General features: G+C 45.2%; 1 protein-coding gene across 5 annotated transcripts in view; it reads right to left on the reverse strand.

Annotated features, from left to right (window-relative positions):
• LOC137436847 (1-phosphatidylinositol 4,5-bisphosphate phosphodiesterase beta-1) overlaps window positions 1-21717 on the reverse strand; it is a 293810-nt gene that overhangs the window by 110311 nt on the left and 161782 nt on the right. The window contains exon 1 of one of the 5 annotated variants that reach the window (XM_068131010.2): window positions 2650-2905. The exons of the other annotated variants lie outside the window; for them this stretch is intronic. Coding sequence (XP_067987111.2) covers window positions 2650-2883 — 234 coding nt within the window. The 5' untranslated portion in view covers window positions 2884-2905. Of the gene's footprint in view, window positions 1-2649; window positions 2906-21717 lie in introns of those variants that run through there. 5 annotated transcript variants of the gene reach the window in all.

Consider the following 21717-nt stretch of genomic DNA (forward strand, 5'->3'; position numbering starts at 1 on the left):
ATTATTTAAAATTAAATCTTGTCTCTTTATAAACCGGGGTGATGTGGTTATAAAACTTATTGCGCTGAGGATATGTTTATTTCATGGTGAAAAATCCTTCCATGCCAGAACATCCTGTGCAAGCACAATGTACATTTTCTCTTTGATTAATGCAAGGTAGGGAGAGATGAAAGGGGAAGGATTAGAGGGTGTGGGGTTGGATGGGATGAGGCAAAATAATATTTTTTAAAAAAAGCAAAACAAAAAGGAAATGCAAGTTTAAAGAAGACAAATAAAAGTGCAGTATTATTTTGATCAGACTTTTTAGCCTCTTAGAGAATCTTGTAGACAGATATCACATAGAGTCATAGACAATGACGTCATCAGTAAAAAGTGTCATTTTTCACAAATGGGATTAATATTAGTAGCTAATGGACAAAAACATTTGGTGCATTGGAGTTGAACTTCGGCTCTCTGCTGCATGACCCAGGAGCTCACCGGTTAATCAATCCCCTCCCCCACCCCCCACGCCCACCCTCAAAGCCCTCACCAATAAAAATTTTAGCTTAACAAAGTTGGGATTACACATTGTTTGAAAAAAGGCTACTCTACTCTTCCGATTTTCAATGAAACAGGGAACAATAGAGTTAGCCTCAGGTGACATTTTGTTCATTATGCACAATAAACATCTGCAAGCCTATTTGAAAGCTTTGACGAATGTGGATCAGCAACAACACATCTATTTACGCAATATACGAGTATATACAGTACATATATATATATATATATATATATATATATATATTGTTACGGTCCGCGGATAAGGATGTTGTTTGCCGAGCGGAGGCTCCGCGACCGAACAGTTGTTCCCCGACAAAACCCGATTCACCCAAACTTTGGCCGTATCGCGCCACAGATATTCAATGGGGAAAAGACTAAGACGACGAATGCAAAGAGGAAGGAGAAGAAGACGTACAGAAGAGTAAGGGGGTTTATTATTTACACACATAAGCAAAAAGAGCAGTCACGGGTATTTACAGCGGACATGAAAACGCAGGTGACACAGTGAAAATTACTAGCTTATACAGACTTAGTTACTACCCAGGACAGCACGAACAAAACAAACTCACGTACGCAAATGGGGAACTTGCAGGCAGGAATGGCTGGAAAGGATGAGCAGGTGGGATCACAGGGCACAGCGAGCAGGTCCACTCCGGGCGGGAAGCGGGGAGCCGGCAGCTCCTTGTAATCCGCTTTACAGCGCATGCCGGCAGCTCCTGGTATTCGGCTTTACAGCGCACGCCGGCAGGGTCACTCGCTGCCCCGTCAGGGCTTCACGCGGCCGGTTGAAACGGGGCTGGACTCATCTGCCGTATCTCTTTGCAACTCGTTCGTAAAAGTTCCTCTGCTTTCTCTTGGACCCTTTCTTTGTCGTGTACCTCTCCACGCAGCTCAGCTCGTATTCCCTTCCTCTCACTTCTCTCCAGCGCGGGACTGACACGCCCTCTCCCCCGTGCTCTGTTTCGTGACCTTGTATGGTAATCCCACGGGCTTGTCTCCTTATTTGGGCATCGCGCCGACAGCACGCCCCTCGTGGCGAGCCACGGGCTTGTTTCCTTATTTGGGCATGGGGCTGCACAGCCCCGCCCTTCGTGGCGCGCCCTGGGCTTGCCTCTCCCTGGCGACCCCGCCCCTCCTGTTCAAACAGAGCATGGAGAACATATTCACTATAGCAGCGAATTGAGAGGGCGTGCACCCCACGCTTGTGAACTGCTTTACCCACAGATGGAGAGTTTGGCTGGGAAATGGAAGTATTGAAGGGGAGCTATTCTTAATTGATTCGGTGCAATGGAGTGTCCTTCTAATGGAAGACAAGGCCTTACTCTAAAACACATAATAAGATATAAGCTACTGAACAAGGGTTTTATCGGGTCCTGCAATGTGGTGTTTCATGGAATACCTACCGGGACGCCCTTTTTACCTTTACACAACTCTGGAGGCAGGAGGGGCCATATTCAACAATGTAACACAGCAATTTACCACAATACAAAACACACAATAAAAAAAATGCAATCCTCATATCCGCAACACTGCACCCTCCTCCTCTTAGGCACGTCCCGGGCCTATAACTTTAATTTAGTGTGACACGTAGGTGTAGTTCCCTCTACTTTTAACCTGACCCTGAGTGTGACAGTTTTAAAACATAAATAAATATGTCCCGCTGCTCCATTGCACCCTGCCTAACAGACACGCCCACAGCTAACCGAATTGCAGAATGGTCTTCAAACTACACACTGACGGTGGGGAGCATTATTTACAGTTGACACTACTTTTATTTACAAGACTAACCCAGGACCTGTGATTGTTCTTTCTGGGGGGGGAGACAGTCTGCTCTGCATCAATGCACCATGAAAGCACCCAAAACGCACCAAAACACCCTCAAGCACCCATCGGTGCAGTCACCATAGTTCATCAATAAAAATAAAACAACAACCCCTAACCCTGCAGGTGGTCTCTTGCTCTTCGGCTCCCTCTGCTGGCTATCTACTTTCTTCCAGATGTTGTCATTTACTTTGCTGGCAGCCTATTTGTATTATAATAAAGTGCACCCAACGTGTCCATGTTTATTTATTTTATTTATGGCCCACAGGGCCGACTAGTGTGGTTCACCTGTGGGGCATCGGTGCCCTGTGGCCAAGGTCCGCCAGCAAGATTTCGGGTCTTCATGGCCGGTTCCAGCAGAGGGGCCACGCCCCAACCCATGGGGTCCATCAGTGGTGCTCGGCCACAGATGTGTGGTCCATAATGTGGTGCATCGATGCAGACAGCTGGTTCTGGGAGTTCCGGGCGCACAATGGCCGACTCACGCACGCTCCCCTCGGCGCCCAATGGCGCACAGGTCATGTGGGAGACAAAAGGGGGGAGAGACAGATGAGCGAGGGGTAAGGTCACAAGGGTACACATCGAACAAGGCAATGCAAGGCGAAATGCATACGGAGAGCGAAGTGAGAAAGCTCGTCCCTACCATACGTCACCCCCCTGTCACCTACACTACCCTTGCCCTTACCCCATATGTACAAAAATCTACACATTTACCAATCCGTCGCTACTGTCACGTCTTCCCCATATTTCCCCAATACCAAATTCGTCTCCACAATCCCTCTACTTCAAAATTTGCCATCACCCAATTCATCATCAATGCTCATAAGGAGGAAGAGATGGAACATCAAGCACAATGTCACACCCACGTCATGATGCGTCTCACAATCCAAAACATTTGCACATAAAAATAATAAAAACAACCTGGCATGGTGTGGAGGTACGTCATCTCAGGTGAGTGGATGTAGATGGTGCGAGGAGACTCCAATCCTAACTATCCTCTAAATGACATTAACACACTTTACACTACCCGGGGTCTCTCCCTGCCAATCCATTGGCCAACTTACACAATGGGTTCTAAAAACCAATTCCCATTGACCAAACTGTGGTGCTTCTCAATTTGGGGTCTCACTCCCCCGATTCATCTCCCGGTGCCCTTGCACAATTTCTGGGCTGTGACGTGTAGCTCTCCCGGCAGGTCTACCCACTTGCACACCTCCACCACTGTAGTTGCCACCTGAGCTTACCTAGCTCCTCACCCCAACCTAACTGACTGGGGAAGGCCCCTCCTGGCTCTGTCACCCCTCGGTGCCCTCTGGCACTGGGCTACCCGGGTCCGTCCTCCGGATCCTCGGGCCCCATCCACAACAACTCTACCGGCTCCCAGAGCCCACCTGCGGCCTCACCTGGCCGACATCCTCACAGTGGTGGAGTGCCCAAACCAACTACACACACTAACAGGCTACACGCCCAGCCATTTCCACAACACTAATGCACCCATCCAATCACCATTCTTCCACCCGCACCACAGATGCCAATATCCAACCACAATTTACCTATACCCTCTACCTAACACTTACACTACCCGCCCCGGGTATTCGTGATGGGGGTCCACTCTTCCCCCATTCACACCTTCGCACCATCCACTCCACTCCATAGTTTCCACCATACTCACTCCATGACCATCCATTCCAATACTCCATATACTCCAGACCATTTATTCCATACACCTGTTCCTCATACCTGTTGTTGCACACCTGTGCACTCACACCTGGTGCCACCTGCTCCCTCCTTCTCCCTGGACCATTTGGTCAGCACAACTCATCTCACTATCACTCACTCATACACTGCTCCACACACCTGTCCAGTTGCACACCTGTGCAATCACACCTGTTCCTCACACACTTTTCACAATACACTTCTATACACCTCCAACACTCACACGGCATCATCTCATCTAACTACTCCCCTCTGAAACTTGCGCTTCCCAGTCGCCCCTTACATTATTGCGCTCCCTCGTCATTATCATCCACACTAATCTACCTGCGTCCCCACTACAGGTGTCATTGTCACTAACTAATCTTAACGTTACCTAAGGTCAATCTCTAGGGCCCTACACACGATATATCCTAACCCTCCCGGGCTAGTTTTCACTGCCATCAACCCCATAAATCTAGTGCTCCTTTGCCCCCTGCTGTGAGGGATGGTGGATTGGCCATCCCATCACATGGGGCATCTCTTACTATTAATTTTGCTCGTCCAATTTCCACAAATCAAAAATTTGCCAATCATCTGCCAATCACTGTACCATTACCAATCATCACTCTGCCAATCCTTTGCCAATCATCAAATTTTGTTTTTCTAATTTCGGGGCCAAAACACTATCCTCGTCATCACAGTCTACTTACTAATGCCTCTCGGTGCGCCAATTCACTTCCACAGCCCGGCTTCGTAAAGCCGAGCAATGAATGCGGGTTGTTTGGTGCCGGCGGCTGGATACGTCCCGCATTCGGTGCAGGGAAGGAGGCTTACCCGGGCCGAGATCCCACGCACCATCTCGGCCCAGAGCCGTCCAATGGCCCGATCTCGACCTGCCGGAACGTCTCAACAAAAAGTGGTCGCCATGACGACCCTTCCTATTGGGCTGCCCGTTCCGCCTAGTGGAGCACGGACGCGGCCGTTCCAAGCGAGGCCCAGCGTGGATCGCGTACGGCGGTCCTTTCGAACCCGCCGTGGTTCGGATCCCCGCTGGTCCTCGCGGCACGCGAAACCCGGCACGCACTGAGGGCCCGATTCGGCGATAAGTCGCTCTAACCGCTAACCCGGTTACCGTCGATGCCTCGCCTGCATGCTTACACCCCGCAGCCCGTTCCTTGCTCACACATCCAGCCGTCTCCCTGCTCTTGGTCATTGCACCTTCTCTTACACACCCAGGTACACTCATTCCACTCACAGACTTGGTCACACACCTGACCACCTCACACCTTTGCACACACTCGTTGTTCGCACACCTCACCAACACACCTCTTCGCGCCCCCTCCTCGGTCACCTCCTCTGTGACAATCACAGGTGTGCTCTCACTCGCACACCCAACCACGTGCCTCACTACTAATTCCAGCGTGCATTCCCATACACGCTCTACCATTCCAGGTGTGCTTCCTTCCATTCCAGGTGTACATCCTCTCTCACCTGTCACAACCAACTCACGCTCCGTGTCACTCTCACTACTTTCACCACCACTCTTGACAGCGCACTCACCCTTACTCTCGACAGCGCACTCTTTCCTCATGCACCCGTCCGTTACACACCTTTCTCGCGCACACTCTTGCGCACACTCTCCCGTTACACCCTCTGTAACACTCACCACAGGCGTGCATTCTCCCTCACTCTTGACAGCGCACTCTTTCCCCATGCACCCGTCCGTTACACACCTTTCTCGCGCACTCTCCTGCGCACACTCTCCCGTTACTTCCTCCGTAACACTCACCACCGGCGTACATTCTCTCGTTACATCCTCTGTAACACTCCTCACTACGCGCTTCCATGTGCTCCCTCGCACACGTGCTACGACCGACTCACTCTCGACAGCACCCTCACTCCTCGGTGCGCACTTTTTCCTCACACACCCGAGTCGGACATTCTCGCACACCTCCTCTTTCGCACACCAGACGTGTCGCACACTTCACCAACGGCCTCTCACGAACACCCGGATCCAAATCAACCCCCAAGCCGACTGAAGCTTTCCTTACATCATATACATTTCCACGTATATCGCCACTAACCTTGGCACCTCGTCTCCGCACCTCCTTCGCCACCTGCAAACTCTTTATTTGGTTAGCGAGCACATCATCACGATTTGAGCACCGACCTTGTACATATTCCATCACCTCCTCCTTTATCTCCCTCTTAGTTTCTGTCCGTCCCTTCTTAATTTCACTCACCTCTTCTTCCACTTCCTCTAATTTTTGCTTCACCTCTTTTCTTTCCCGGTACGTCTCCTCAAGTTCGTCCTCTAAGGCTATCTTGACCGTCTATATGTGCGTCCTCACCTGCCGGTCCTTCGTCTCCATTACCTCTGTCACCTCGTCCATCCTCATTGTCAGTCCCTCACGTACCATCTGACATTGCCTCTGTGTCGCTATCAAGTCCTTTTTTATGTCGTTTTGTGTCGCTTTTAAACCTCCTAGTACCGCAGTGTTCCTTTGAACCTGCTCCGTTAGTTCTTTTTGTCCCTCCGTCAGCTGTTCCACCTCCTCCGTCAGGTCCTCTATGCCCCCTTGTAACTTTGCCGTCCCATTTCTCACCTCTTTCTCTATACGCTTTTCACCTCGCTTTACCTCCTCGCGTACCCCCGAGACCTCCTCACTTACACCTCGTCGTATCTCCTCTTTCATCTCCTCCCTCTCTTTTGTAGATGCTGCCCTCATCTTTCCCAATTCATCCCTCTGAGCATCCAATTTGGTTTCTACCCCGATTTTTACCTCCTCTATCTGCTCTCCCATTTGTTTAATTTCTCGGGCGGATTGCTCCCCTATTGCCCGCAATTTGTCTTCCATCCTATTTTCTAGCCCCTCTAACCCATTTTTCACCCCCTCTATCTGATTCTCCTGGGCAGCCATTCTATTTTCCACCCCCGTTAACCCATTCTTTACCTCTTTTATCCCGTTGTCTAACGCCTCACCGGTACCCCTCGCTTCGTCCCTCATTACCCCCAATTGCTCACTCTGAGCCCTCGCTTCACTCCTCATTACCCCCAATTGCTCATTCTGAGCCCTCGCTTCACCCCTCATTACCCCCAATTGCTCATTCTGAGCCTCCATCCGGTTCCCCAATTGCTGACTATTAGCCCTCATTTCGTCCCTCATTCGTTCCATACTGTCGTTTTTTTTCTGCATTTCCACCATGAATTGGGCCATGAAGGCTTGCATTTGGGCCGCGCTCATTGGTTCCGCGGCCGTGGCCCCCTCAACCACGTGCGCGAGAGCGCCATTTTGTGCGCCTGATACCCCCTCAACCACAGCCTCCATATACATTTCCCCAAGGTCCTGGGTCGATTCCACCCCGTCTATCTCTCCCACCGGCATCCCGTCGCCTTGACCAGCCATGGCGCGATTTCAAAATTCGGGTTTTGCTTTACAACACAAATTTCCAGCAGCTCGTAATTTTGAGCGCGTTAAGCGCGCTTCGGGTCCGATCCCACTCCTGACACCAATTGTTACGGTCCGCGGATAAGGATGTTGTTTGCCGAGCGGAGGCTCCGCGACCAAACAGTTGTTCCCCGACTAAACCCGATTCACCCAAACGTTGGCCATATCGCGCCACAGATATTCAATGGGGAAAAGACTAAGACGACGAATGCAAAGAGGAAGGAGAAGAAGACATACAGAAGAGTAACGGGGTTTATTATTTACACACATAAGCAAAAAGAGCAGTCACGGGTATTTACAGTGGACATGAAAACGCAGGTGACACAGTGAAAATTACTAGCTTATACAGACTTAGTTACTACCCAGGACAGCACGAACAAAACAAACTCACGTACGCAAATGGGGAACTTGCAGGCAGGAATGGCTGGAAAGGATGAGCAGGTGGGATCACAGGGCACAGCGAGCAGGTCCACTCCGGGCGGGAAGCGGGGAGCCGGCAGCTCCTTGTAATCCGCTTTACAGCGCACGCCGGCAGCTCCTGGTATTCGGCTTTACAGCGCACACCGGCAGGGTCACTCGCTGCCCCGTCAGGGCTTCACGCGGCTGGTTGAAACGGGGCTGGACTCATCTGCCGTATCTCTTTGCAACTCGTTCGTAAAAATTCCTCTGCTTTCTCTTGGACCCTTTCTTTGTCGTGTACCTCTCCATGCAGCTCAGCTCGTATTCCCTTCCTCTCACTTCTCTCCAGCGCGGGACTGACACGCCCTCTCCCCCGTGCTCTGTTTCGTGACCTTGTATGGTAATCCCACGGGCTTGTCTCCTTATTTGGGCATCGCGCCGACGGCACGCCCCTCGTGGCGAGCCACGGGCTTGTTTCCTTATTTGGGCATGGGGCTGCACAGCCCCGCCCTTCGTGGCGCGCCCTGGGCTTGCCTCTCCCTGGCGACCCCGCCCCTCCTGTTCAAACAGAGCACGGAGCACATATTCACTATAGCAGCGAATTGAGAGGGCGTGCACCCCACGCTTGTGAACTGCTTTACCCACAGATGGAGAGTTTGGCTGGGAAATGGAAGTATTGAAGGGGAGCTATTCTTAATTGATTCGGTGCAATGGAGTGTCCTTCTAATGGAAGACAAGGCCTTACTCTAAAACACATAATAAGATATAAGCTACTGAACAAGGGTTTTATCGGGTCCTGCAATGTGGTGTTTCATGGAATACCTACCGGGACGCCCTTTTTACCTTTACACAACTCTGGAGGCAGGAGGGGCCATATTCAACAATGTTACACAGCAATTTACCACAATACAATACACACAATCAAAAAAATGCAATCCTCATGTCCGCAACAATATGTATGTATATATATATATATATATATATATATATATATATATATATATATATATATATATATATATATATATATATATATATATATATATATATATATATATATTGTTACGGGTCGCGGACAAGATGTTACTTTGGGCCGAGCGGATGGTCAACCGCGACCGTTACAGGATCCCCGATTGGCCCGACTCCCCCAACGTTGACCAGATCGCACCACAGATATTCAATTTGGAAACCTCTAAAGTGACCGAAAGAGAAGGAAGAGAGAAGAAGACAGAGTACGGAGGAATAACAGGATTTATTATACACACAAGCAAAAAGAAGGAGCGATCAAAGTTATTTACAAGCAATGGATGGAAGAAGCAGTCACACAGTGAATCGTTAGCTTATACTATTCAATTTACTTAACCCCAGGACAACGATTAGGACAGACGACGTTCACACTTACACCGGGGGAAATTGCAGGCAGGAATGGCGGAGGTGGGTTGCTGGAGATAGCGGGGTGGCTTGGGGTCAATTTTCAAGATTACCGTTACCGGGCGGACAAAAGCGCCATTTTTGGTGTGAGGCTTCCTTAGGGTATATCAGTTGATTTTAGCCGAGGAGCCCTCTCGAAATATGTATGTAACCATGGTAACACAAACAAATCCAAGATGGCTGCCGTTCATGATAAAATACCAATTTTCTTGGGTTGTAGTTGTTAGAGGAAAGCCAAATTGTATCAAAATATTACTTAAATATCAGAACCATGTCCTCAACATGTTCGGTCACCCTCCTGAAATATTAAAGTAAAACATAAAAATCCAAAATGGCCGCCATTTATGCTGAAATAGCAATTTCCTTGGTTTTTAGCGGTCATACGATGGCTAAATTGTACCAAAGTATGATTATATTATACCAGAATCTTTTTATTGAAGCCCTATTTTTAAAAAAGATACACAAATAACCTACCACATATGGACAACATGGTTGTTTATTTCCCGTAGGTCTAAAGATCAAAGAAATCAAACTACATAATATTGACTGCAACATCCAAACTAATTGAATTTAAAAGTGATCTAAACTATTTTTTCTCAAGATAGTGCGTTCTTGAGACAAGGGTTTGAACATGGAAATAATGTGAATGTTTTAATTATGCTTTTATCCTAACCTTAATGTGACCCTTGTGGGTATCCGTAGTTATATACCTAATTTAGAGGGCGACATTGTGACTACAGGCTGTCTTTACTATACTGCTAAGCACATGTATTGGTGGAAAGTTTTCTGGCCTCCTTTGTTAACAATCTACATATTTTATGGTAAGTAAGCAACTTTTCAAGTTATTATCTTTAATTACAGAACTTCAGTGATCAAGTCAGGTTTTTTTAGCTAAACAGAAGTATGTGTTTATGTACATTTGGTAACAATCAGCATAATTAGACAAGCTTAAACACTCCTATAAATAATGGCCTATGCAAAATAATCAACACAATGTGCACTATATCAGGAATTTAGAAAATTCTGGCTAATTAGATATTTTTATACTGCATTATATAGCACTTATTAACTTTACCCATGATAATGATTAATACGTATAAATCAAATATAATAAAAAGCAACTGTTAAACAATGCTGTTGCCCAGGCCATTTTTAAAACTACGGAAGACATTATAGGACATCATTAGTGAAAACAAAAAATCAGATGTCCTATCTTGACTTGAAAATAAATGTGATTGATTTATGTGTTTTTTTTCTCTTTGTTATCACAATAAATTTTCCATATGGAAAGTATTATAGGACATCCATTGTGAATGCTAAATTAAAGCTGGATTAATATTACTTGTGAGTAAAATTTATATTTTTGCCAAACTCAACTTAAGTTATTTATATTGATATTATTTTAATGTGAATAATATATACTTTTTTCTCAATTTCAGAGCACCGATTGAAAGCCAAGGAAACTGCTGGTACGGATTGGATTCAGACATCGTGCCAAGAGAGACGAGCCCGTATACAAGATGGATCTAGATTGGAATTGTTGTATCATTTGTCAGCAACACACATCTGAACCTTTGAAATGCCCTTTGCAGAATCCTATAGCAAGTCGTGACATGACAGATGCTTATACATCATTTTTGACAAATGTAGAACAGTTCAGAGACATTGATGCACTTCCAACTAACATCTACTTTGGCAGTGATGTTACTGCTGCAGATTTTGTAACCCACCATGCATCTTGGCATAAATCTTGCCATTTGAAATATAACAATTCCAAGTTGACAAGGACGCAAGCAAAGAAAAGGGGTGTCCCCAACACTGTCGAGTCTCAAAGGAGATCAAGTAAGCGCCAAACGATAAACACAGCAAAGTGCATCTTCTGTGACAAAGGACATGAGGACGGTGAGCTCTCTCAAGTTTTAACATATGATGCTGATACCAATATACGATGTATGATCACAGAGCTACATGACACACAGCTTCTTGCTCGAATTGTTGGAGGAGATTTGATTGCGATGGAAGCAAAGTATCATTTAAAATGCCTGACCCATCTGCGAAATCGTTACCGCAGTCTCGTCAGAAAGTTGAGTCGGGAATCACCAAATGTAAATGAAAAAGTGAATGAGTCTAGAGTGTTTGTAGAGCTGACAAGCTACATTGAGATAGCTGTAGACTCTGGGACTTTCCTCTTTAAGCTTTCAGAGATTCATTCACTCTATGTGAATCGTCTTCAGGACATGGGTATCCACAAAGAAGTCAACAAGACTAGGCTGAAGCGTCAACTGCTGGAACACTTCCCAGAGGCACAGGAACAGAACGATGGTAGAAACACGGTTATTGTTTTCAAAGAAGGAATGCGAAATATGTTGAAGGAAGCTTTGAAAAAACGGGATTTCTCAGAAGACGCTGACATTCTAGCAAAAGCTGCAACGATAATCCGCAAAGACATTTTCAACCATCAATGCTTCAAATTCACTGGCTGTTTCCCAACACAATGTCAAGAAAATTCAATGCCCCCAAGCCTCAAATCACTTGTCTCCTTTATACTTAATGGCCTTAACTTGAAAGATCAAGACAGATGTGAATCACAGGCTTGCCTCACTATAGGACAGACCATTCTCTACAACACAAAGAAGAAAACTCCATCTGAATCAGCTGTTGAAACAAGACATACTCTGGAGCGTGAGCCACCTCTCCCCATTTACATTGGTCTCAATATTCATGGACTGACAAGAAGCAAGAAACTCATCCAGCAATTGTATCAGATGGGTATCAGCATTTCATATGACAGGGTTATGGACCTTGAGGACTGTATTGCCACATCTGTATGTGAGCGATTTGAAGAAGACGGCGTTGTATGCCCTGCTTTTCTCCGGAAAGGGTTGTTTACTGTTGGTGCCCTAGACAACCTAGACCATAACCCTAGCTCAACCACTTCACATGACTCCTTTCATGGGACTGGAATTAGTCTCTTTCAGTTTCCAACACAAACTGATCCTGGTGAGAGCAGACCACCTACTATGATACCCCCTTCTGGTGCAACACAGCAGTCTCTCCCGGTCAGTTATGCTTTTGTCCCTGCTGTAGCTTTAACAACCGCTGCAATTGAAGTACCTGAGAGTAACACAGAGCCAACCAAGACCTGCTTAAATGAGGCACTTATCCAGGAAAATAGTTGGGTCGAACATGCACTAGCACTGTTAGAGGAGGATGTCACCAATGAAGATGCCATCGTCTGGGCTGCCTATCATGCTTCGCAGCAACCTCCCATAGAAGACCCTCCAGCTGTGTGTTCACTACTGCCTATGTTCTACGAAAAGTCTTCCACCGCCGCAATGATAAAGCACGGCATGGATGTCCAGAGACAAGCGATTGAGTATCTCAACCCAGGACAAATTCCAGTCACTACCTTTGATCAGCCTCTATTTGCCCTGGCAAAGTTTGTACAGTGGAAATGGCCTGATACTCATGTAGTAGGGTGGCTTAGCAAAATTACCGTTACACGGTGGACAAAATCACCAAATTTGGCATGAACACTCCTAATGACCTATTAATCAATATTAGCTGAGGAGCCCTCGCGAATTTTTACGCGTATTCGTGTAAAACCAAAAAATCCAAAATGGCCGCCATCCAGTAATTAAAAACACATTTCCCGGGTTATATAAGTCATGGATAGCAAAAATTGGTATCAAAATATAAATTTTTAGGACACTGAATGTGTATTTTGATATTACAATATCACCAGTAAATTTAAAGGGACATTCAGTGATTTCATGTGAAGGCCGCCCTCAATGTTAGGGGGGGGGGGGGAAAGCTTTGGCTTGAATACATTGCTTATAACTCCAGGTCATCAATTATTGCGAATGATAAGCTGTAAACATTGTTCCCTGGAAATACAACATTATCATTAGGAGTGCAAAATATCGAGCCCAAGAATTGGGCGTGTCGCTTATTGGATGTCACGCCTACCATTACAATCAGTATCCAATATTACAATCAGACCTTATCTGATGAAGATGAGAATAAGGGTTTCGTATCTCAGGATAAGGTCCCAGTACATAAAGGTGGGACTCTTCTTCAGCATGTCATTCCTCCAAGCTTCTGCAGATTGATTGTCTTTAGGTCTCTCGGAGAGCAGGAAAGCCTTTCTTTGAAGGTTATGGAGAGTAAGGAGGGTGATTTGATGGGCATGCCTGGTTCGTGTGAGATGTGACACCTTCAGAAATGAGTCGGCTATGCCAGTGAAAGCCACATCTGCCTCTGTAAGGGCGGTAGTCCAGCCAGAACTTTCCAGAATATCTCCAAGTGTGTTCCACAGTGCCATTTCTGTGTGTAAACCACCTAACATAACAACATGCACTTTTCCCCCATGAGTATCAGGCCATTTCCACTGTACAAACTTTGCCAGGGCAAATAGAGGCTGATCAAAGGTAGTGACTGGAATTTGTCCTGGGTTGAGATACTCAATCGCTTGTCTCTGGACATCCATGCCGTGCTTTATCATTGCGGCGGTGGAAGACTTTTCGTAGAACATAGGCAGTAGTGAACACACAGCTGGAGGGTCTTCTATGGGAGGTTGCTGCGAAGCATGATAGGCAGCCCAGACGATGGCATCTTCATTGGTGACATCCTCCTCTAACAGTGCTAGTGCATGTTCGACCCAACTATTTTCCTGGATAAGTGCCTCATTTAAGCAGGTCTTGGTTGGCTCTGTGTTACTCTCAGGTACTTCAATTGCAGCGGTTGTTAAAGCTACAGCAGGGACAAAAGCATAACTGACCGGGAGAGACTGCTGTGTTGCACCAGAAGGGGGTATCATAGTAGGTGGTCTGCTCTCACCAGGATCAGTTTGTGTTGGAAACTGAAAGAGACTAATTCCAGTCCCATGAAAGGAGTCATGTGAAGTGGTTGAGCTAGGGTTATGGTCTAGGTTGTCTAGGGCACCAACAGTAAACAACCCTTTCCGGAGAAAAGCAGGGCATACAACGCCGTCTTCTTCAAATCGCTCACATACAGATGTGGCAATACAGTCCTCAAGGTCCATAACCCTGTCATATGAAATGCTGATACCCATCTGATACAATTGCTGGATGAGTTTCTTGCTTCTTGTCAGTCCATGAATATTGAGACCAATGTAAATGGGGAGAGGTGGCTCACGCTCCAGAGTATGTCTTGTTTCAACAGCTGATTCAGATGGAGTTTTCTTCTTTGTGTTGTAGAGAATGGTCTGTCCTATAGTGAGGCAAGCCTGTGATTCACATCTGTCTTGATCTTTCAAGTTAAGGCCATTAAGTATAAAGGAGACAAGTGATTTGAGGCTTGGGGGCATTGAATTTTCTTGACATTGTGTTGGGAAACAGCCAGTGAATTTGAAGCATTGATGGTTGAAAATGTCTTTGCGGATTATCGTTGCAGCTTTTGCTAGAATGTCAGCGTCTTCTGAGAAATCCCGTTTTTTCAAAGCTTCCTTCAACATATTTCGCATTCCTTCTTTGAAAACAATAACCGTGTTTCTACCATCGTTCTGTTCCTGTGCCTCTGGGAAGTGTTCCAGCAGTTGACGCTTCAGCCTAGTCTTGTTGACTTCTTTGTGGATACCCATGTCCTGAAGACGATTTACATAGAGTGAATGAATCTCTGAAAGCTTAAAGAGGAAAGTCCCAGAGTCTACAGCTATCTCAATGTAGCTTGTCAGCTCTACAAACACTCTAGACTCATTCACTTTTTCATTTACATTTGGTGATTCCCGACTCAACTTTCTGACGAGACTGCGGTAACGATTTCGCAGATGGGTCAGGCATTTTAAATGATACTTTGCTTCCATCGCAATCAAATCTCCTCCAACAATTCGAGCAAGAAGCTGTGTGTCATGTAGCTCTGTGATCATACATCGTATATTGGTATCAGCATCATATGTTAAAACTTGAGAGAGCTCACCGTCCTCATGTCCTTTGTCACAGAAGATGCACTTTGCTGTGTTTATCGTTTGGCGCTTACTTGATCTCCTTTGAGACTCGACAGTGTTGGGGACACCCCTTTTCTTTGCTTGCGTCCTTGTCAACTTGGAATTGTTATATTTCAAATGGCAAGATTTATGCCAAGATGCATGGTGGGTTACAAAATCTGCAGCAGTAACATCACTGCCAAAGTAGATGTTAGTTGGAAGTGCATCAATGTCTCTGAACTGTTCTACATTTGTCAAAAATGATGTATAAGCATCTGTCATGTCACGACTTGCTATAGGATTCTGCAAAGGGCATTTCAAAGGTTCAGATGTGTGTTGCTGACAAATGATACAACAATTCCAATCTAGATCCATCTTGTATACGGGCTCGTCTCTCTTGGCACGATGTCTGAATCCAATCCGTACCAGCAGTTTCCTTGGCTTTCAATCGGTGCTCTGAAATTGAGAAAAAAGTATATATTATTCACATTAAAATAATATCAATATAAATAACTTAAGTTGAGTTTGGCAAAAATATAAATTTTACTCACAAGTAATATTAATCCAGCTTTAATTTAGCATTCACAATGGATGTCCTATAATACTTTCCATATGGAAAATTTATTGTGATAACAAAGAGAAAAAAAACACATAATCAATCACATTTATTTTCAAGTCAAGAAAGGACATCTGATTTTTTGTTTTCACTAATGATGTCCTATAATGTCTTCCGTAGTTTTAAAAATGGCCTGGGCAACAGCATTGTTTAACAGTTGCTTTTTATTATATTTGATTTATACGTATTAATCATTATCATGGGTAAAGTTAATAAGTGCTATATAATGCAGTATAAAAATATCTAATTAGCCAGAATTTTCTAAATTCCTGATATAGTGCACATTGTGTTGATTATTTTGCATAGGCCATTATTTATAGGAGTGTTTAAGCTTGTCTAATTATGCTGATTGTTACCAAATGTACATAAACACATACTTCTGTTTAGCTAAAAAAAACCTGACTTGATCACTGAAGTTCTGTAATTAAAGATAATAACTTGAAAAGTTGCTTACTTACCATAAAATATGTAGATTGTTAACAAAGGAGGCCAGAAAACTTTCCACCAATACATGTGCTTAGCAGTATAGTAAAGACAGCCTGTAGTCACAATGTCGCCCTCTAAATTAGGTATATAACTACGGATACCCACAAGGGTCACATTAAGGTTAGGATAAAAGCATAATTAAAACATTCACATTATTTCCATGTTCAAACCCTTGTCTCAAGAACGCACTATCTTGAGAAAAAATAGTTTAGATCACTTTTAAATTCAATTAGTTTGGATGTTGCAGTCAATATTATGTAGTTTGATTTCTTTGATCTTTAGACCTACGGGAAATAAACAACCATGTTGTCCATATGTGGTAGGTTATTTGTGTATCTTTTTTAAAAATAGGGCTTCAATAAAAAGATTCTGGTATAATATAATCATACTTTGGTACAATTTAGCCATCGTATGACCGCTAAAAACCAAGGAAATTGCTATTTCAGCATAAATGGCGGCCATTTTGGATTTTTATGTTTTACTTTAATATTTCAGGAGGGTGACCGAACATGTTGAGGACATGGTTCTGATATTTAAGTAATATTTTGATACAATTTGGCTTTCCTCTAACAACTACAACCCAAGAAAATTGGTATTTTATCATGAACGGCAGCCATCTTGGATTTGTTTGTGTTACCATGGTTACGTACATATTTCGAGAGGGCTCCTCGGCTAAAATCAACTGATATACCCTAAGGAAGCCTCACACCAAAAATGGCGCTTTTGTCCGCCCGGTAACGGTAATCCTGAAAATTGACCCCAAGCCACCCCGCTAGTATATATACAGACTTGGCATTTAATATGGAATATTTTTTTTGTGGGGGTGAACTTACTTTTCAAGATGACTTAGAACCAAAAGTTCATTGGAATTATATTGAAATTATTCCAGATTTTGTTAATGTGACCTTTAAAAGAAACAAAAACCACATTTGACATTTCGAAACAAAGAAATTGATCCTTGAAAGTGATGTAAACTGATATCGAACTCAATTCATGGACAGTACTGTGTTAAACTTCTGTACGTTTTCCAGAAGTATCTCTTTATTTTGCACATTAGCCAAAAAATTTTTTAACAAAAACAAAAGTTAAATTACGACTGGGATTACGGACAGTAAAATTACAGTTCAGTACTTCGTGTAACCCCCACGAGCATTCAGGAGAGCACGTACACGTTGAGGCATGCTGTTCACGAGATTTTCCAAGGTTTGGACAGGAATCGCTTGACATGCAGTGACAATAGCCTGCTGCAATTCACGCACAGAGGTCGGCTGCTGGTCCAAGTGGTCGATTTGACGCGTTAATTCTGCCCACAAGTTCTCTATCGGATTCATATCCGGGGACATGGCAGGCCACTCCATATGCTCTGCACCACAGTCAGCAAGAAAGTGTTGGATCATGCGAGCACGATGAGGCCGTGCATTGTCATCTTGGAAGACAAAGTTTCCTCGAAAGGCTGCACGAGCAAATGGAAGCAATGTTTCTTCCAGAATGGCCCTGTACTTGAACTGGTTCAGGTTTCCATTCAGAACAACCAGGTCAGTTTTGCCCCCTGCATGAAAAGCAGCCCAAACGGTCACCCCACCACCTCCAGCTTGGACTCTTGGCACTATACAATCTTTGTTGTAGGCTTCATGCACTTGTCTGCGCACTCGGACATGGCCATCTTGACGATAGACCAGAAATCTAGACTCGTCACTGAAGATCACGTGATTCCAGTGTCCTGGTTGCCATTGACGGTGCTCTCTGGCCCACTGCAATCGGCACTGGCAGTGTTGACTGGTCAGGTGTGGCTTTCTCAGGGGACGCCTGGCACGATAGCCTGCTTGAACCAGTCGTTGGTTGACTAGCCTTCTGGATACAGGCACATTTGTCAGTTGCTGCCACTCAGCCCTAAGCCGATGAGCTGACTTGGTACGGCCATTGTGGACTAACCGGTGCAGCTGGCGATCATCCCTCCTTGTGGTTCTGCGGGGACGTCCTGGCCTCGGTATTGGAGTAGGGACACCCCTCTGAGCATTTCGTTTCAGGATCTTTGACACCTGACCTTGAGTGATGCCATACTGCTGAGCAATAGCACGCTGTAATTTCGTAAAGCCACCACTCCATGACAAACAGCATTGTCGAGTTGACAGACCATCTCCAGAGGAAGCGGCAATAACTTTTGGAGACGTGCAGCAGTTGTTTTCCACTAATACAGAACGCAACAACCCTTGTATACCCGATTGTGAAACCAATCGTCAAATGTACCTGTCCGTACATTTTGCCACGCCACCTGTGATATAATCCTGTTGTTGACTTCTTGCTGCGACAGACAATCAGTGACATGGTTCTTTTAACAAATAAATTACCAAAGTGTAAAAGAAACTCACCAGATTGATATACTGAGTTAAGAAAGTAAACCCAAGTTAAGAAAAAAAAAATATTCCATATTAAATGCCAAGTCTGTATATTGTTGCGGTTTTGAGTTTTGTGTAATAAAGGTTAAATTTCCCCCTCATAGTTAGTCACACAAACAACACGTAGCCTCGCGATAGTTTAGTTATTTCATAGTATGTGTAAGAATAGTCCTTTTCCTGTGTTAGTTTTGCGTTGAGTAGAGTAAGGAGAATAGGTCCTTCTCGTACTTCCATTGCCTTATCCCGCCTCCATTGCCTTATGCCTCTTACGCCGCTTTGTGCTGCCTTTGGCTTTTTGGTGCGAATTAACACGAGGCCGGCCTGGCAAATCGAGCAGGGACCGATTGAGGGCGGCAGAGAAGCTGACGGTAAGCGCGAGCCGCCAATCAGGGCTCAAGGGGAGTGGCTGCGGCAGGGCATGGTTGGAAGGTTCGAGAAGGCTCAGGGCGTGGCAAATATAACCCCTCGCGCAAAGCCCCCAAGAGGAGTTCGGTGAGTTATGAGCTGGGTGATGAGTTTCAGCAGTAAGTGGAGTCGAGCAATAAGTGGAGACGAGCAGTAAGTGAGTCGAGCAGTAAGTGGAGTCGAACAGTAAGTGGAGTCGAGCAGTAAGTGGAGTCGAGCGTCGGGCAGTTGGCGGTGAGTTGGCATTGAGTGAGGAATTGAAAGAGCGCGGTCAGCAGTAGAGCTTGAAAGATACGAGATCGGAGAAAGACGCGCAAGAACCAAGATATGCGCTCATATTAAAGTGACGCTCGGTTGAGCTTGAAGCCGAGCCGCTATAGTGCATTGGGTTACGCAAGTAATAGCGTGCTTGTTGCTAAACGCGCTGTGGAACCGCGAGCCGCGCTGAGAGACGCGTACATTTCCTTCCTGCCTCATCATCTGCCTTTTGTTCAGGAGACGCGCTACGAGGATCCTTCCACCGCCTGCTTGCCATCGTCGCGGGACATGCTGTGACCGAGGAGAGCCGGACGGGGCCGTTCCTGGACGACCAAGTCGGCGCGTTTGGCCTGAACATCATCCTGCCTGCAATTTCCCTGTGTGAGTGCCAACGGGCCCGAGTCTGGGATTTGGGAAAAGACTGCTTAAGTTCTGCTCTGTGTCTCTGCTTCTATCGATCATTGCACATAATATTTGGAATAATAATTAAACCTGTGTTCTTCCTTCCATTCGATTGTTCTTGTGATTTCCATCATTGACTAAGCGTGGTACGAGTAAAACTGCTCTAATCGGGGTCCAATATTAACGGTGACTCCACGGACCATGTGGTACGCAATCCACTCGGTGTACTCAAATTACACGTGGCTCGTGCGAGGCTTGGTTCCCCGCTTCCGTGGCGGCACGGGTATTTAGGTACGAGCGAGACTTGGTCCCGAAACCCTACCTTGCATTTGCCCGGAAGAGGCGTTTGAAGTCTCTCGGTTACGCCAGGCCCAGAAAGAACAAGGGGCTTAATCCCCCCTTGTTAAGGGTAAGAAAGGCCGGGGAAAACCGTAACAATAGATATATCTATATATTTATTGAAATTTTTTTTTTAATGGGTAGAGGGAATATCTACGGACCGGTGTTTCGGCCTCGTTGGCCCTCATCAACATAGAGCAGAAGCTGCTCCTGGATCATGCTGCTCAATGCTGGCAAGAGCCAACAAGCTTGAAACACATCGATGGATGTTCCCTTTCTGGGGTGGATTGGTGTATAAAATTGAGAATTAAATTATCTTCCCGGTATTGGCTGCAGCATCATCCTAAGGAGATGTAGGGGTATGTATGCCTAATAGGTGGCTCATCACCTCATTTTATCATGAAACTTTCACCTCTTCCCATTAAGAGCAGCTTTGTAAAAGCAATGGTAAACAGCCAAACATGCAAAGTCCATCACCTGCCAGGGGTAATCACCTTCCTGTGCCATTAGATGGGAAACATCATGGCAGCCATTACTAGATACACAACATCAATGAGTTGAAATCACCAATGGTCGTTACAGCACAGAGAAAATATGAACATTTACATACCATTCATAAAGTTTCACACTTCGGTCACCAGCACATATTGGGCAAAACCAAGAAAAGTTTTTCGTACAAGAAGATTAAACATTTCACATGCATTGGTGCAAATCAATCCATCTTCTAAAACTTAATCCCGTTATCCCATTGAACCTCTTTCCAGATTCAAAAATACAGTAACAAAATTGCACTGGCCAATTGCTTCAGGCTAAGTTTGCATTATCTGGTTATAATGTACGAAATTGTCTTTTCTTATCTTCATACAAGTACAATTAAAAACTAGAACGGTACTCGGGAGAGTGCATGCCTCTGCCAGGCTGAACAGTTTACGTTTTGTATGCAGCTGATAGACCGGATCTGCATCTGGACCTGAACCAAAATCTAATCAGGTTGTTCTCGTCACCTATCCAACTAGTCCACCAAGTGTTGTCATAACTCGTCCATAACATTTTCAAATATCATGCGATGTATCGTTTTTTGGCCCCATCTCTCAATAACGAAGAATCACTTAAAAAATTAAAATTTCTCGTTTCTGGATCAGGATCATCAGCAAAATCGAATCAATTCGTCGTTGTCACACACCCAATCTGTCTTCCAAGTTTCGTCCAAATCTGTCCATAACATTTTTGAGATATCGTGCTATATATCGTTTTGGAACTATTTCTCAATGATGAAGAATCACTAAAAATTCCAGTATCCCGATCTTCACCAAAATCGAATCAATTCGTCTTTGTCACACAGCCAACCTGTCCCCAAATGTCGTCTGATTGCGTCCACAACTTTGTGAGATATCCTGTTCATCGACAAACAAACGGACAAACTACCAGACAGACATAAGCTCCAGACAGACATAACCAGACAGACAAATGGGGTGAAAACATAACCTCCGCACACTTCCGGTAGCGGAGGGAATAACTTGGCAATAATGGAGAAAC

This window comes from Myxine glutinosa, chromosome 11 (assembly GCF_964187855.1).
Source record: "Myxine glutinosa chromosome 11, kmMyxGlut1.1, whole genome shotgun sequence".
NCBI lineage: Eukaryota > Metazoa > Chordata > Myxini > Myxiniformes > Myxinidae > Myxine > Myxine glutinosa.